The sequence below is a fragment of the Stenella coeruleoalba genome (genome assembly GCF_951394435.1).
Source record: "Stenella coeruleoalba genome assembly, chromosome: 1".
In the NCBI taxonomy this organism is placed as follows: domain Eukaryota; kingdom Metazoa; phylum Chordata; class Mammalia; order Artiodactyla; family Delphinidae; genus Stenella; species Stenella coeruleoalba.
In genome coordinates this window covers 67027572-67045372 of record NC_137169.1, presented here as the reverse complement: position 1 = coordinate 67045372, position 17801 = coordinate 67027572, and the positions used below count along the sequence as shown (strand labels likewise).

The 17801-nt window shown below is 36.2% G+C and overlaps 1 protein-coding gene across 1 annotated transcript in view; it reads left to right on the top strand.

Moving 5' to 3' along the window:
- Window positions 1-17801, top strand: part of PIGK (phosphatidylinositol glycan anchor biosynthesis class K) — a 132766-nt gene that overhangs the window by 42653 nt on the left and 72312 nt on the right. The window contains exons 6-8 of the mRNA XM_079940517.1: window positions 85-181; window positions 2419-2536; window positions 2762-2872. Coding sequence (XP_079796643.1) covers window positions 85-181; window positions 2419-2536; window positions 2762-2872 — 326 coding nt within the window. The remainder of the gene's footprint in view (window positions 1-84; window positions 182-2418; window positions 2537-2761; window positions 2873-17801) is intronic.

Genomic DNA, 17801 nt, shown 5'->3' with positions numbered 1-17801 from the left:
GAATGAAGTGAATGTTTATGTCTGGATGTGTGCAGTTTGCATTAAAAACAGTGTCTGTTTGATCTTTCTGACTCTTCCTATAAGGACATGGTGGAAACGGTTTCTTGAAATTTCAAGATTCTGAAGAAATTACCAACATAGAACTTGCAGATGCTTTTGAACAAATGTGGCAAAAAAGACGGTAATTGACAAACGACTACTTTTCATAAGATAGATTAGTACCTAATTTTTCCATGGTTAGTAGATTTATAAATCTTATGAGATCTAAACTTATTTTAATAAGTCATTTCTTCTACTCTAGATTTATGTTTGTTATTTCTATTGAACTGAACTATTATTTTTTTAGAAATTGTACATTGCAGCAGTAGTTTTATTATATTTTACAGAAGTATGAACTGAATTCTTTTTAGAAGAAAAATTTGGGTTTCTTAAAGAGCATGGAAAGAAATTCACCTGTTAAGATCATATCTCTTGTTATTGCTCATCCTGTTTGGAGGAAATAAGAGTCCCACCAACCAAGTTCCCCATTATTTAGGGGGATTGTGAACATATATTTATTTTTCATCTTGTACTTATTCTTTTTGCACAATCTTGGGCCCTCCAAGTAATAGGAATACATTATTTCTTCTTTGGAAAAAAGATGCTGAAATTAGGATTAGTATAAAATTTGTAGCAACTCACATTAAGGATGATATATTGTTAGTAATCCGTGATAAGCACCCTTTTAGTTGAAAGTTGTCATATGAACTTAAGTGAATTTAAAGTAGCAATTGAACTGCTTTTAAATTAATTACCCTCAATAAATACTTATTGCTTACCTTCTGAGCATGTGGCACAGAGGGGAATATGATGCTTATTGTGCCTTCAAAGTTTTTAAAATCTAGTAGAAAAGAGAAATGTGTACACAACTCTGCTACAAATTAAATATTCTAAATTCTGAATTATAGGCATAAGGAGAATGTATAGAAGTGTTGAAGAGGAAGCTTTTGCTTGGTACTGGTTTTATCTTATTCATAGCTTACATTTATTGAAGGTATACTAGGTGCTGGGCACTGTTATATAATGTGTTGTTCTGTTTAATTTTAATAACACCATGAGGCAGATATTGTTATTATTCCCATTTTTACAAATGTGTAAATTGAGGCACAGATAGATTAAATAACTTGCCAAACTTTATACACCTCATAAGTGCCAGTACTAGAATTCACATCCAAGTGGGCCTGTCCCAGAGCTTACTCTCTTAATTGTTTTACTGTACTGCCTCTCATAACCTTAGATGTTTATGATCCCCAGGGGTGTCCACAGATTTTTGTCTGAGAACAAATGTGTCATATTAATCGTGCCGTCTATCCCTTGCCTAGATAATATTAAGATTCCATGCTTTCTTTTTTAGGTGTAGTGTTAGCTGTTTACTTAGATCCAATGTCTGAGAGAAACCTCTGAGAAAATGTTATTTGCTCCCTGTTTTCACCTTCACCAACTAGGCAGCTAAAATATAGAGCTGATTTTGTTATTCTTTCACTTTAAAAAAGCCTTTGATGGCTTCTTCAAACTTACAGGTTAAGATCCAAACTTTGTACAGGATACTTTACAGGTTGACCCTGCCTTACCTTTTTGAAATGAATTTCTTTCCATTTTACCAAATTAACTCTAAATCCAAGCTACACAATACAATTCCTTTTTCCTAAACATTTATACTTTTTTACATTTAGATGCCTTAATACAGGCTTTTTCCTCTGCTGGAAGGTGCTATTCCTCTCTTTGTTAAATAATATAACACTAACCCCTCACTGCCCTTGTCAGACATCACCTTTCCCTGACCTGCCTTTCCTTACAGTTTCCTCTGTTTCTTTCTCAGTGCTCTTGGAGCACTTTGACTTTGTTAGACTCTAAGCTCTGTGAGGGCAAGGACTATTGTATCCCCAGCTTAGTGTCAGGCACATTGTAGGCCTTCAATAAAATTTGTAACACTCATCACATTCTGATTTAGTTATATGTTTATGTGTCTGTCTTCCAGTTAGATTTTAAGATCTTTGAGTGTGGTGACTAAGTCATATATATATTTTTTCTGAATCTAGCTCAGTTTCTAGGACTGTGTGGGTGCCAGATAATGTTTTTTTGAATTGAACATGTGTTTGAATTCTGAATCTTGTGGCATAGATAAGGGAGGGGGAAGAAGTTGGGGCAGCCACTTTATGGCACAACTACTGCACTCTATTGAGGTGGTTCCCCTGGACAGGTTATACCTTTAATATTTCTCATATTAAATTTATATTGGGAATTCTATCAAAAAATCTCAAATTTTTAGCTAATGAAATGACTAAGATATGACTTAAACATCTTAGGGAAGTATTGTAAAATGTTAATGTATGTTTAACAGCATGATTCATGTCAAAGATATTATCACTTTTCTTTCAGCTACAATGAGCTATTGTTTATTATTGATACTTGTCAAGGAGCATCCATGTATGAGAGATTTTATTCTCCTAACATAATGGCTTTAGCTAGTAGCCAAGTGGGAGAAGATTCACTCTCGGTAGGTGCATTTTTTCTTTCCCGTTTGTAAATGGCATTGTCTTTGGAATGTGTAGCTATTTCTAGGATCACTTATATGCTTTATAAATATATCTGTTATTTCTTATTCTTAGAATTCTTTATATCTTAGAAGGAAATTTTGATTATATTTAAAATATTTTGTTGTAATGTGATGATCCTATCTATTAGACATACACTTTTTTTTCCTTTGCTTTTTTTTTTATAGCATCAACCTGATCCTGCAATTGGAGTCCATCTTATGGATAGATACACATTTTATGTCTTAGAATTTTTGGAGGAAATTAATCCAGCTAGCCAAACTAATATGAATGATCTTGTAAGTATTTGCTTGATTTGATTATAGCACAATAGCTATGCTAACCTTAATGTGATAAGTGAAGTCTGTTATTCCTCGACTTCTAGGGTACTCTTCCATATGCTGAATGGTGGCCTTTTAAAGTGTTTTGAATCTCCCATTACAGTAGTATCTCTTTCTTTACTACAAGAGGCCTAAAACCTTAGCCTAGTTAACTTGCTATTCCTTGAGGTATTTTGCTATTCTCATTCATTTGCTCATGGTTTTTTTTCCCTACCAGAAGTCTCCTTTTTTAGATTCACATATTGAAATTCTACCTATTCTTTGGGAGTCAGATCAGATCCTACCTCCTCCAGGAGATCTTCTCATAGTCTTCTTGTTGGAATTTATGTAAAATAAGTAAAGCTACTCAGAGCTTTATTTCTTTTTTTTTTTTTATGCCATTTGTCACAGTCTGTCTTTGTTTGGACTTACTAATTGAGTGTAAATGTTTTTCTCACTTAATGGGGAGTTCTTGAAGGAGAGAGGCCTCCTCTTACATATTTTTGTGCACCCTACAACTTCTAGCACCATGTTTTGATGTGTCCTGTTGAATTTAGTTCAACTTTTTTTCCTGAATTTTCTGCACTGATTGTCTCTTTTAAAATAAATCTACTTTGAAGTTGCTATCAAAAGTAAGCATAATAAAAAGCTTGAAATAGCAGTTCTAGACTGGATAATTACTGTGAATTAATGACTTTCATTCTTTTTCATTAATTTATATCTTAATTCATTCACAAATATTTCTTGAGATTTTGCTAAGTGACAGGCACTGGCTGTACTCTAGAGATAGAGGCAGATACTGTCCCTGCTTTCATGGAGCTTTGGAATGAATGGGAGCCTGAGTAGATAGGGTTCTGGACTCTAGTATTTCATAAACCAAGCAGCTTTGTATTGATCTCTTTTATTATATAGAAACCTTTCAGGTAGATTTCTATTTATTAAAGAGGTTCAACTCTAAAATTCTGAAAACCACTGCTTTAAGCTATCAGATTTGATAACATCAAACTACTTACTACATTTTGAAGTTTCAAAAGGGAATAACTGCCAACTAGGAATTCTGTTAACTTGTAGGGTTATCATTCAGAATTGAAGGAGAGATTAGGAGTTTTCCAGATAAGCAAAACTAAAAGAGTTCATCACCATTTTATAAGAAATGTTAAAGGGACTTCTCTAAGCTAGAAAGAAAAGATACTAATCAATAGTAAGATAAGATATTAAATTAAAAATCTCACTGAAAAAGGTAAATAAAAAGGTAGTGGGTTAATCATTTATAAAGTCAGTACAAAGGGTAAAAGACAAAAGTCATAAAATTAATTTAAAATACAATACTTAGTTAAGGGATATATAAAATGAATAGATGTAAAATATGTTATCATAAATGTGTTGGGAAGTAAAATATAAAGCTTTGGAATGTGTTCAAAATTAAGTTACTATAAACTTAAAGGAGATTGTTATATATGTAGGATGTTATGTGTGACCTATGGTAACCACAAACAAAAAACCTTTAGTAAATACACAAAAGTAAATGAAAAAGGAATTTAAAATAACTGTAAAGAAAACAGTCAAACAACAAGGGAAGAAAGAAAGAGAAGAATAAAGGAACAGAGATGAACTACAGAAACAGTGAGAAAACAATTAACAAAATGGCAGTAAGTAAATACCTATCAATAATTACTATAAATGTAAATGGACTAAATTCTCCAATCAAAAGACATAGGGTGGCTGAATGGATTAAAAAAAACAAGACCCTTCTCAATGCTCCTTACAAGACACTCACTTCAAACCTTAAGACACTCACAGTCTGAAAGTGAATGGATGGAAAAAGATATACCATGAAAATGAAAATGAAAAGGAAACTGGGGTAGTAATAGACTTCCAAACAAATACTGTAACAAGGGCATTACATAATACAAAGGGGTCAGTCCAACAGTCCAACAAGAGGATATAACATTTGTAAACATTTGTGCACCCAACATGGCACCACTTAAATATATAAATCAAATAGTAACGGAAGTAAAGGGAGAAATAGACAGTAATACAATAACAGTAGAGGACTTAATACCCCACTTAATATCAATGGATAGATCATCCAGACAGAAAATCAACAAGGAAACATTGGCCTTAAAAGACACCTTATATCAGATTGACTAAATAGATACATACAGAACAGTCCATCCAAAACAAAAACAGCAAAATACACATTCAAGTGTACATGGAACATTCTGCAGGATAGATCACATGTTAGGCTATGGACCAAGTCTCAGTAAATTTAAGAAGTCTTAATAAATTTGAGCATCTTTTCTGATCACAACTGTATGAAACCAGAAATCAGTTATAAAAAGAAAACTGGAAAAAAACCCACAAAACATGTGGAGACTAAACAACATGCTGTTAAACAATCAGTGGGTTATCAAAGAAATCACAAAATACCTTGAGACAAATGCAAATGGAAACACAACATTCCAAAATCTTTAGGATGCTGCTAGCGAAAGCAGTTTCTAAGAGGGAAGTTCATATTAATACTGACCTACCTCAAGAAACAAGAAAACTCTTAACCATCTAACTCATTTAAAGGAACTAGAAAAAGAAGAACAAACAAAGCCCGAAGTTAGTAGAAAGAAGGCAATAATAAAGATCAGAGCAGAAATAAATGAAATAACAGCTAAAGAGACAATAGAACAATCAATGAAACTAAGAGCTGGTTCTTTGAAAGATAAACAAAATTGGCAAATCTTTAGCCAAACAGATTCATCAAGGAAAAATGAGCCCAAATAAGTAAAATCAGAAATGAAGGAGGAGAAATTACAGTCAATATCACAGAAATACAAAAGATCATAAGAGACTATTATGAACAATTATATGCCAACAAATTAGACAATCTAGAATTGGATAAATTCCTAGAAACATGCAGTCTTCCAAGACTAAATCATGAGGAATTAGAAAATCTGAATAGACCAATTACTAGTAATGAAATTAAATCAGTAATCCAAAAAAAAGAAAAAACACCAACAAACAAAAGTCCAGGTCTAGGTGGCTTCATAGGTGATTCTGCCAAACATTTAAAGAAGGTAATACCCATCCTTGTCAAATTATTCCAAATAAAATAATACACACTTTGGATAATACACACTTCTTCAGTTTGAGAAGAAAGAAAGAACACTTCCAAAGTCATTTTATGAGACTAGAATTACCCTGACACCAAAGCAAAAGAATTGATGCTACAAAAAAAGAAAATTATTGGCCAATATCCCTGATGAATATAGATACAAAAATCCTCAACAAAATATTAGCAAACCAAATTCAACAATACATTAAAAGAATCATGCAGCATGATCAAGTGGGATTCATTCCAGGGATGCAAGTTTGGTTTAACACCTGCAAATCAATAATGTGATACACCACATTGACAAAATGACTGATTTAAATCATATGATCATTTCAATAGATGCAGAAAAAAGCATTTGACAATTTGACATCCATTTATGATAAAAACTTTACAAAGTTGGTATAGAGAGAATATATATACCTCAATATAATAAAGGCCATATATGACAAACTCACAGCTAACATTATACTCAGCAGTGAGAAACTGAGAAAGCTTTTTCCTCTAAGATTAGGAACAATACAGGGATGCCCACTCTTGCCACTTTTATCCATAGTGTTGGAAGTCTTAACCACAGAAATTAGTCAAGAAAGAAACAAAACTAAGTTATTTGTAGTGAGGTGGATGGACCTAGTCTGTCATACAGAGTGAAGTAAGGCAGAAAGAGAAAAATAATACCGTATGCTAACACATCTATATAGAATCTAAAAAAAAAAGGATGAACCTAGGGGCAGGACAGGAATAAAGACACAGACCTAGAGAATGGACTTGAGGACATGTGGAGGGGGAAGGGTAAGGTGGGACGAACTGAGAGAGTAACGTTGACAGATATACACTACCAAATGTAAAATAGGTAGCTAGTGGGAAGCAGCTGCATAGCACAGGGAGATCAGCTCGGTGCTTTGCGGCCACCTAGAGGGGTGGGATAAGGAGTGGGGGAGGGAGATGCAAGAGGGAGGGGATATGGGGATATACGTATGCATATAGCTGATTCACTTTGTTTTACAGAAGAAACTAACACAACACTGTAAAGCAATTATATGCCAATAAAGATGTTAAAAAAAAAAAAAGAAATTAGTCAGGAAAAGAAATAAAAGGCATCCAAACTGGAAAGGAAGAAGTAGCAAAACTGTCACTATTTGCAGATGGCGTAATACAGAAATCCCTAAAGACTCTACCAAAAAAACTATTAGAACTAATAATGAATTCAGTTAAGTTGTAAAATACAAAATTAATATACAAAAATTGGCTGAATTTCTGTACACTAATAATGAACTATCAGAAAGAGAAGTGATGAAAACAATCCCTCTTACAATTGTATAAAAAAGAATAAAATACCTAGAGATGAATTTAACCAAGGAGGTGAAAGACCTGTATTCTGAAAACTCTAAGCATTGATGAAAGAAACTGAAGATGACACAAATAAGTAGAATAAATCCATGCTTCTGATTTAGAAGAATTAATATTGCTAAAATGTCCATATTTCCAAAGCAATCTACAGATTTCATGTAATCCATATCAAAATAATAAAGACATTTTTTAAAATAGAACTAGAACAAATAATCCTAAATTTTATATGGAAGCACTGAAGACCCCAAATAGCTAAAGCAATCTTGAGAAAGAAGAACAAGCTGGAGCTATCATATGCCCTGATTTCAAACTATGCTACTAAGCTATAGTAATCAAAACAAGTGTAGTACTGGGAGCACCCTTCTAGTTGCTAGGTGGGATGCTGCCTGCCCAATTCATGAATCATCTAATAAAGCCAAATACATCTTCAAATTTACTTGGTTGACTTTTATTTTTTAATGGATGGGTGGCAGCGATGAGATTTGAAGTGAATTTGGGATGGCTTTCAAGGAGCAGGAAACACAGGCATGGCACCCTGTGAACCCTTTTCAGTTCACTGTCTTTCTTGCTGTTTCCAAGGGCCATTGGTAAGTTCCTTTTGGTTGAGCTCTGTTCTTTTTGTGTTCGAGCTCCTGATCTAATTAGCTTTCCACAGTTCATTGTTTTGAGTGAAAAACTCCAGTCCCTTGATTCTGTCTCCACATTTGGTACTATGAAGGTTTAATATGCACCTCCTCATTTGTTTGGAATCCTTTCCCAGATTCCCTGTTGAGAACTACTAGTTATAGCTGCAGTTCTCCTTTTGCTTGGAATCAGTCCGCAGTACTCATTCTTTGAGGTCTGCTCGTTCAGTCCTTTCCCCAGTCTCTCTCTCTCTCTCTCTCTCTCTTTTTTTTTTTTTAGTTACCATGGGTTTCTGTTAATGTGCACACGAAGTAAAACCCATTGCTAATGGGAATTTCAGAAGCTAAAAGGCTGCAAAGTTTGGTGGGTACCAGACGTTTAAAAGTTATTAGAGTGCTCATCACCTAACCCAAAGAGTCTCATGTTAGGATAAGTTGGTCACAGAATGGGTTAGACTGACATCTAGGTCACTCACCAACCTCAAGAAAACTTCCATGCAATAATGTACACTGTAAAACACCACATAATTCCCAACCCTGCCACAAGTCCCTCTTAGGTATTAGTTTGACTGAGAAAACCAAAGGCCTAGCTAGAAGAAACATGATCCTTTATGTACAAATAGTTGAGCACACTGCCTTCCATCACATCTGCTTAGTTTATATTTAAGAACTATGAATCCTGGAAGCTGCAGTTATTTAACAAAATGGCAAAGTTTTACTAAAATCAACCTAGAATTACATTGGCCATTAGGAGGAATGTTCCAAATAGGTAAGATCACTTAAAAACAAGGGCTCCCAAGTTAAATGAACCAAATGGAATACCTTTTTTAATTAGTATGCAGAAGTCTCCAAAAGCTTTCAAAATTCCAAAATAACTTCATTAAAAGATTCGTTGCAAAATCCAATGAAAAATTAAAGATACAAAAGATATCTAAAACAATGCCTAGGCCTCCCCATTTCACCTTCTTGGGGGTTCATTATTAAAACACTTGCCCAGAGATCAATGTTTCAGCTGTTATCAGCTGGGACCCTGGAAAAGAGATTGTTCTCAAGGCTCTGTGCAAATTCTTCCACATCAGCTTAAACTCCCGTATGGGCCCCTCACAGAGTTGATGATACAGATTTTTTTGGATAAACTGCTAAATTATTCCCTTAAACACTTAGGGAACTGAAATTATTCAGAGTCTGGTAAGAATTTAGACCTTATACCCGAAGCTAGATATACCCAGAGGAAAAGAAACATTCCAACAATAGGTAGATGGGTGTCATTCCTTTTTGCCAATCCCCAAACCTCCTCTCTTCATCTCAAAATACTTGTAGATATTGGGACTTTGGAAATAGAATTGTTCTGTACTTAATCTGTGTCTTTGTGATGTAGATTTCCTATCTCTATATTCTCTGAGACTTAAGAGCCATTCTTTGAAATGCAATTGTTTCTCATCAGAAAAGAAAAAAAAAGAAGGGAAGAAAAATTTGGAAATTTGGCAGATAAAAAAAAAATCTTAAGTGTCTTCTCCACAAATATTGGTAACTATGAGATCTCTCTTTGCATCTGTGTGTATCTCCTTATGTACGTTGTAGATATGTGGTGGTGTTTTTTTTTAACCTCTAGATGGTACTGCAGAATTACTTTGTAGAAGAGCTCTATTTAGTTGGTTTGAAGACAAGCTTGTAAGGATTGTGTTACCGAGTGCAAGCACGCTCTGCTCGCTGCACAACAGGCCAATAAATCGGGAGACAGGGTGTTGAGGCAAGGAATATGACTTTATTCAGAAAGGCAGCAGACCGAGAAGGTGGTGGACTAAGGTCCCCAATAAAAACATCTTATCGGGGTCTGGATGCCAGTTTCTTTTATAGAATCAGAGAGGGAAGTAAAGCAAGAAGGCAGAATAGAGAGGGAGAGGCGGGGAGGAAGTAAAGTAAAAAGGGCCATCAGTCTTGCAAAAACATATCCTGGAATGGCCAGCCTCCAGGAGGGCATGTGTTAATTTCTTCTTTCATGCAGCCATTCCCAGGTGGGTAGGGTTCCCTGCGGCAGGCCATTATGTATGATTATAATAACAAAAGCAAGGAAAAGCAAAGGCTAAAGTCAAAGAAACAGAGCCAATGTGGAGTCAAAATGGGCATTCCAAAGTTGTCAGAAATACAACAGAAACTAACTGAAATGCTTTTTAAAATTATGTGATCTAAGATATCTTTTGTAAATAAAAGCTAGTTTAAGGTTGTTGGTTTAAATTAAAGCAGAGATGTCTTTAGAGTTATCAGCATTAAATATAATACTTTTATTTTACCTAGGCTTGCAAGGAAAATAACTGGATATGATGAAGTTTTCATAAGTAATCTAAACAATTGTTAAGAGCAAGTATTAAATAAATATAAGTAGGATAAAAAGTTCTTAGTTGAACTTTTCAAATTAATTTCCCATATCTTTTCAGTAACCTGAAACCTTAAAGTTTTGCTAAGATTAAGTGCTAGAAATTTATTGAATATCTAGCTCTCCCCAAATAAGAAAAAATACTGAGCCATTAATTACTGAACATAGGTTTATCTACTTTTGGTTTCTTATTATAGAGAAACTAAAGATAAATTTGGGTTTATTAGTAAGCGTGTGTCGAGTGAAAAAAAATGTGCAACCAAAAGTTGAGAATTATGTTTTGTTTGGCAGACAAAATTGAGGACTTAAGCCCAGGATGTAGCTTCTCAGATAGCTCTGAGGGACTGTTATGAAGAGGTAAGGGAGGACCAGATTTTATAAGAGTTTTTGCAAGAAAGACCAGGTAGTCAGAATATCAAAAGATTACTGTTGGACTTCCCTGGTGGCGCAGTGGTTGAGGGTCCGCCTGCCGATACAGGGGACACGGGTTCGTGCCCCGGTCCGGGAAGATCCCACGTGCCGCGGAGCGGCTAGGCCCGTGAGCCATGGCCGCTGAGCCTGCGCATGCGGAGCCTGTGCTCCGCAGCGGGAGAGGCCACGGCAGTGAGAGGCCCGCGTACCGCAAAAAAAAAAAAAAAAAAAAAAAGATTACTGTTAGTTAAATAAAACCAGACATCTCAAATTAATGAATTTAGCACTTTTCTATATATGGGAAGATGCAAGAGTCTGGGCTCATTGAAATCATTCCTTCGATATGCATCATAGCTGTCTAGGGCCAGTATCCTGGGCTTTCCCATCCTGAGTCCCTTCAGGGTGCACCTTTGGGAGCAGCTGTAGTGGCTCGATGGCTGCAACATCCTTTGTTTACTGATATGGCAGGCAACATTATTCATTCACACTTGTTTGGTGCCATGCTGAGAAATTTTCTATGAGAAAGCACATGTTTCTAGAAATTATAAAAAAGTATTTATAAGTTTGCCAAGCTGTAATGCTAGGGTAAGAGATAGTCCACAATTGTTTACTTCCTAAATTTTCACTAGAAATTAAGGTTTTTAAAGGTTAAAAATTCTAATTATGCAAGTAAAGCTATTAGAAACGATATGGGAGACATCTCCATAGGCAGGGAAAAGCAGGATGTGTTTTTGGCTAAGAAAAAGTATGAGGAATAAAGATGCATTTGTGTTAAGGGAAATGAGGATAATTTTGTCTTAACTAGAACTTCTGGTTATGAAGGACAAGCTAAACGTATATAAAAGCTTGAGAGAGAGAATTTTACCTTGTCTAATCAAGCTGGCTGAAATTGAATTGTTTATAAAGGTTTTAAAAATTAAGCTTTATTATCAATAGTGTACTTCAAACTAGAACTTAATTTTTTTCATCTGCTAAGTAGACATTATTGCTAAGTAGACAATATTGCTAAGTAGACAATATTGATCTGTGATCCTGTTTCTTCAAGTGTCCAAACCTTTTGGTATCTTTGACAGACTTCCCAAAATCAGATTCTAAAACTGAAGCCTTTTGACCTCAATTAACTTTCAAGTTTTTCAGAGGGTGCCTGGAACATTTCAAAGGATGTATTTCCTCTCCTTATAAAAAGGAAGATGTTAAACTGATTAGGCTTATTTCATACTTTAAGTTACATGGGAAACATTGTCTAATAAGAAGGAACAAGCCTTCTTTATGCTGTGTCTATATAGGTATGTATTATAAGTGTTCCAGAAATTGCATGAAATTCTTGGAAGTCTGATATATCCGGGTGTATTATATTGTCTGTCATCAAAATTGAGGCTTACACCAAAGGACTGAACCTCAGTATTAGGGAGTTGCTCTAGCTGACTTTCATGCAAAGGCAGCAGCAATAGAGGCTTATAAAGATGATGGCACATGTGGATGAAGTCCATTCTGCTTCTGCAAAACATGACCCTCTCATTGCCAGACTTTTGCCATCCTGATGTCCTTGTAACATGGCAACAGTTTGTTCCTGAATCAGAGAAATTAAGGTGGGTAAATAATGGCTGTAAACTGAATGACCAGTCAGGGCTATGGGAGAACCTAGACAGCGTTTGGTTCTTCCTGGCAAACGTTTTTCTTTTTTTGCATTCTTTTGCCCACCTACCAGTGCATTTAAGAATAACAATTTTTGTCCCTAGAGGTGGTCTCAGACCTCTTCTCTCTCGTCTCCTTTAGCACCTACAACTGGACTTCATTCATTTGCCACTTAGTATGGGTTATCGGTATGTTCTTGTTATTGTATGTATGTTTCCCGGATGGGTTGAAGCCTTCCCCTGCTGCAAGGCCAGTACCCTCACCGTGGCAAAGAAACTGTTAGAAAATGTGTTTCCCACCTGGGGTATACCTTCCACAATCTCCAATGATTGAGGCACACACTTCGCTGGGAAAATCATACGGTCTTTAACGAAAACCTTGCAAATTTCTTGGAATTATTACTGTCCCTATCACCCTCGATCATCCGGCAAGGTTGAGAGAACTAACGGAAAAAACTGGATTCAAGCAGAACAAGAATTAATAACATGGGACTGAATGAACTGTTAAGGATGATTTTAATTTTTATGACTGTGTGTTTAAAATATTGCGGGTTCTTTAATGTTTTTCTCCAGATTTAAAGAAATCTTTTCTCTTAAGCTATCAACAATTTGGTAATATATACCTTTGTGAACAAAGATGAAACATTTACTTTTTCTCCCTATCTGATCCCCCAAATTCAGAAACTCTTAGTGAATATTCTTATTTTCATGTTCCTTGTAACAGGACACAATTAGAAACATGGGCTATATTACCAAGGCTTTGACTGGAATGTGTACATAGACTCAGACATGACCAGACAGCTGCAAGAAACCACGTGGAAAAATCAAGCTGGTACTTTGCTTACAAAGTTCCAGCAAAGCAATCTTAAAAAAGAACTTATATGGTCAGTCATTGTTCTTGCTGTACTTCTATAAAAATCAGGCCAAGTTTAATACAGACAAATTAGTTTTACTGTGATTATCTCTGGTTAAAAAAAATGGGATAATCATAAAGAGAAAAATTATGTTTGCACCTTTGTAGATATTAGATTCTAGTCCTGTTAATTGTCTTTGTGGTCAAAGATTCCTCTAGTTCCCTCAGATATCTGACTATGACTTACCCAATTAACATTTCCAGCTTTTTCTCACCCTTCTGATTTGGAATCACTAAGAACAAAGGCAGCCCTTGAGCCCCATTGGAAGGGACCTAACCAAGTGTTCCTGACCACTGACACTGCTGCAAAACTAAAAGGTTTTGAGCCTCGGGTGCACATCTCACAGCCAAGGAGGATTCCACCTGGCATCTGGTCCTGTACTAATGCTGGAGACCCCTGAATCAAACTGACAAGGAAGAGAAGTAGCTGACATTGATGTAGACTGCTTCTGCCCAAGATAACGGATCAAGACTTCATACTTTAACTAAAACCTTTTCCTCTTTGCTTTCTTTCCTTTACTCTGGAATTGACCTGGAAAGATAACGCCATCATCCGTATCTCCCAGGCCATTGCTTAGAGGGGTAACCTCTCGAATTTAGAACAACTTTTTATTTCAGGTTAGGAGAAAATCTGACTGACCCTTGGCTTGAATGGGCAAGTACAACAACACTTGCAAATGAATCCATTAACAGTGCCACCTAAGTGGAAGTAGTTTGTGCCCTGACAGGATTTGTCTTAGTCAGTGATGGTTATTCTTCCTTGGGCCTATGAATACCTAGATGGCTGGTATATAACCAGGCAGTACCTATTAGGTTATCTAACTGTGCCCCTAACTGTTCTAGAAAGGACCTACCAGGAGGCATTCATAATTCAGAATCGCTTCCTTTGGCAGGGTCAATTTCCCTGATTAGGAGTAAATACAAATGAGAATATGTTCAGAAGCCTCTTCTTAACTCTTGAAAGTATTGCAGAATCCACTGCTAAAGCATTAGCTGCCCAGGAAAGATCCTTAGACTCTGTGGCTAGAGTTGTTCTTGATTATAGAATAGTCCTTGATTATCTTTTAGCTGAACCAGGAGGTGTCTGTACTACGGCCAATGCCACCAACAGGATTGACATTTCAGTCACTGAGCAAACCACTTGGCTTAAAAGGGTGACTCCTTCAACCGGGTCTTTCTTTGATTGGTTTGGGTCTTGGGGACCAGACTCTGAAGTGCCTTCCATGTACTGGGAATTATCCTGCTTATAATAATCATAATAATCCCCCTGGCGGATCATATTCTCTCAAAAGCTTTCAATTCATGTGCGCAGCTGCTAACTGCAAGGCAAATGATCTCCTAAGACTGGAAGGTCAGAAATGAAATGAAGAGAATGACCAACTTAAAATTTATGAAAAATTTATGAACCTGGAACCATGATCTGTGGATGTTATGGGAATTAAGCAAAAAACGTTTTGGGCGCTCTCTATCCCCCATCCCCCTAGAGGCAATCTGCATGATAAAACCCTTGTCATTTCCTCCCCCTACACCCTCCAAAGGAAGCCTGGCCTAACAAAATCTTTTCTTTTGCTAATAGCGCCCCGACTTTCCTCCTATAAAACCTATTTTGTACAACTCCTCAGAGCACCCTTCTAGTTGCTAGATGGGATGCTGTCTGATTCATGAATTGGCCTGTTAAAGCCAATTAGATTTTCAAATTGAAAAAATAATAATCATATGGTACTGTACAAAAACAGACACATAGAACAATGGAACAGAATAGATAGCCTGGAAATAAAGGCATGCTTGCTTATATGGTCAGTTAATATACAACAAAGGAGGTAAGAATATAAAATAGGGGAAAACACTCTCATGCACCCCACTGTTCATAGCAACATTATTAACAATAGCCAAGATAGGGAAGCAACCATATGTCTCCATCAATAGATGAGTGTGTAAAGTTGTGCTATATATACAATGGAATATTACTCAGCCTTAGAAAAGAATGAAATTCTGCCATTTGCAGCAACATGGATGGACCTAGAGGGTATTATGCTCAGTGAAATAAGTCAGAGAAAGATAAATACTGTATGCTATCAACTATATGTGGAATATAAAGAAAAAACACAGAAGTAGACATACAGAGAACAAACAGATGGTTGTCAGAGGGGTGGGTGAGTGGGGACACGGGTGAAATAGATAAAGAGGATTAAAAAGTACAAACTTCCAGTTAAAAGTAAATAAGTCATGGCAAAGTAATGTACAGCATAGGGAATACAGCCAATAATATTGTAATAACTTTGTATGGTGACAGATTGTAAGTAGACTTGTCATGGTGATCATTTTGTGATGTATAAAAATATCAAATCATGGGCTTCCCTGGTGGCGCAGTGGTTGAGAGTCCGCTTGCTGATGCAGGGGACACGGTTTCGTGCCCCGGTCCGGGAAGATCCCACATGCCGCGGAGCGGCTAGGCCCGTGAGCCATGGCCGCTGAGCCTGTGCGTCCGGAGCCTGTGCTCCGCAACGGGAGAGGCCACAACAGTGAGAGCCCGCGTACCGCAAAAAAAAAAAAAAAAAAAAATCAAATCACTATATGGTATGCCTGAAACTAATATAATTGTTTCAATTATAATTCAGTTTTTTTAAAGTGGAAGTTTTTTGTTTTTAGCAGCAAAGAATATAATACTTATTTAGTGTTTGCCAAGCTCATTCAACTGCTTTTATTTTCCTGCTTGCTTCTGCTAGTACCTAATAAAACCGACCAAGTTACTCATACAGGAATACCTTTGATATACCTCGAACTTTAATTTTATCTTGTTTATTTTATCTTTTATTTTGTTTATTCAGCCTTCTGTCTGTTTTGTCCTTGTTTGGCATTTAACTTTCTTGATCTTCCCCCACCCTTTTTTCCTTCTTTGCTTCTTAATTTATATCCTGAACTCTTCTTTGTATTTCCTGTTATTGCTTTCCTGAACCTGGAAGGCAGTATGATGTTAGACCAATTAATCTCTTTGAGCCTTAGTTTGAAGGAGAGATAATAATTTTTGTATACCTCAAAGTTATTGGTAAGCTTAAATGAGAATATCTGCAAACTGCTTAACACAGTGCTTGGAACACTGTTTCATAAATTATAGTTGCTGTGCCCTTCCCCATCCCTCTACTGTCGTGTTGGTGATTATACCTACGTAGATAGTCTTGTCCCTACAAGTGGGCAAGTGCTGTGGGCTCTGGGTCCTTACTAGTGGGCCTGTAATGGTTTCCTTCATATATGCTGCCAAATTGAATTGAATTTGAATGGAATTCAATCTGCCAAATTGAATTCTTTGCCTTAACATGTCTCTGCAGCTGCTCCTTTATTAGGAATGTTATTTCCAATCTAATCTTCCTTTTCCTTCAGAAAATAGCTAAAACCCCACTCCTTTTTTCTTATCCTCAAACACTAAGAAGTTTATCTTTTTCTGAATTAGAGCCTGTCCCTTTTTTTCTGCCTTGTTATGTTTATTCATCTCTGACTAGACTTAAAGCCTTGAGAAGAGGACCCAAGTCTCATCAATTTTTGTATCCCCTATGGAAGGTAACCATATGAAGTGCGTATAATAGACACTTTTTATACTTTGCTGAGTGAATGAACATGTGTCTGGGGTCAGCAGACACTTGGTCCTGTCCAAAACGTCCATACGACATTTGGCCCATGCCAAAAGGTCCTTGAAATTTGGTCTTGTCCAAATGTTCATGAGCATATTTGGTTCATGCCAAATGGTTTTGGACAGGACCAAATATCAAGGACCTTTTGGCATGGACCAAATGTCCTGCAAAGGTCCTTGGTAATGCACTGATGTGGAATATCAGGAATAAGATTAACATAAAAAATATTGCGAGATCTGTGTAGTGGTGAAGTTGTAGTTTTCAGACTATTCTCTGGAGCACTATAGTGTATGAGGTGCTTTGGGTTTGTAATTTTTATCATGGATAAACTAAGAAAGTTACTTGATTTATAGAATGGTTTTTGTAGATTCACAGCAGGAGGATGAAGGGGATAGCTAGTGAGCAGGCTACATTTAACTTCCTGCAATCCAGAGCAGCTCTGGTTTCATCTTCTTTACATATTGAGCTACTACGTAATATTTTATTTGAATTTAAAGTTTGAATGAAGGGTCATGATTACAAAATGTTTAAAAAATGCTCTGGTAGAGCATTCCACTGAGATGGATGTAGTTACAGAAAAAAACCATTTCTCTTGTCATAGTGTTGCCTATGAGTTCTCATAAATAAGTGTTCAAAATAAACTTTGTAGCATATGATTTTAAAAAGTGAATGTTTTTTCGTTCCCTTGCCAGCTTCCTGTTTTATTGATAACCTATTCTAATGTCTGTAAAGCTTCTTAAGGTGTCAAGCATTACGATAGCAATGAAACTTTAATCTTTAGAACCAGTAGTTTCTTTAGGTTGGGAGAGCTTTGAAAATATATTACAGTCTACTATATTGTATTAATGGATTTAATAAAAGTTGTATGAATGTG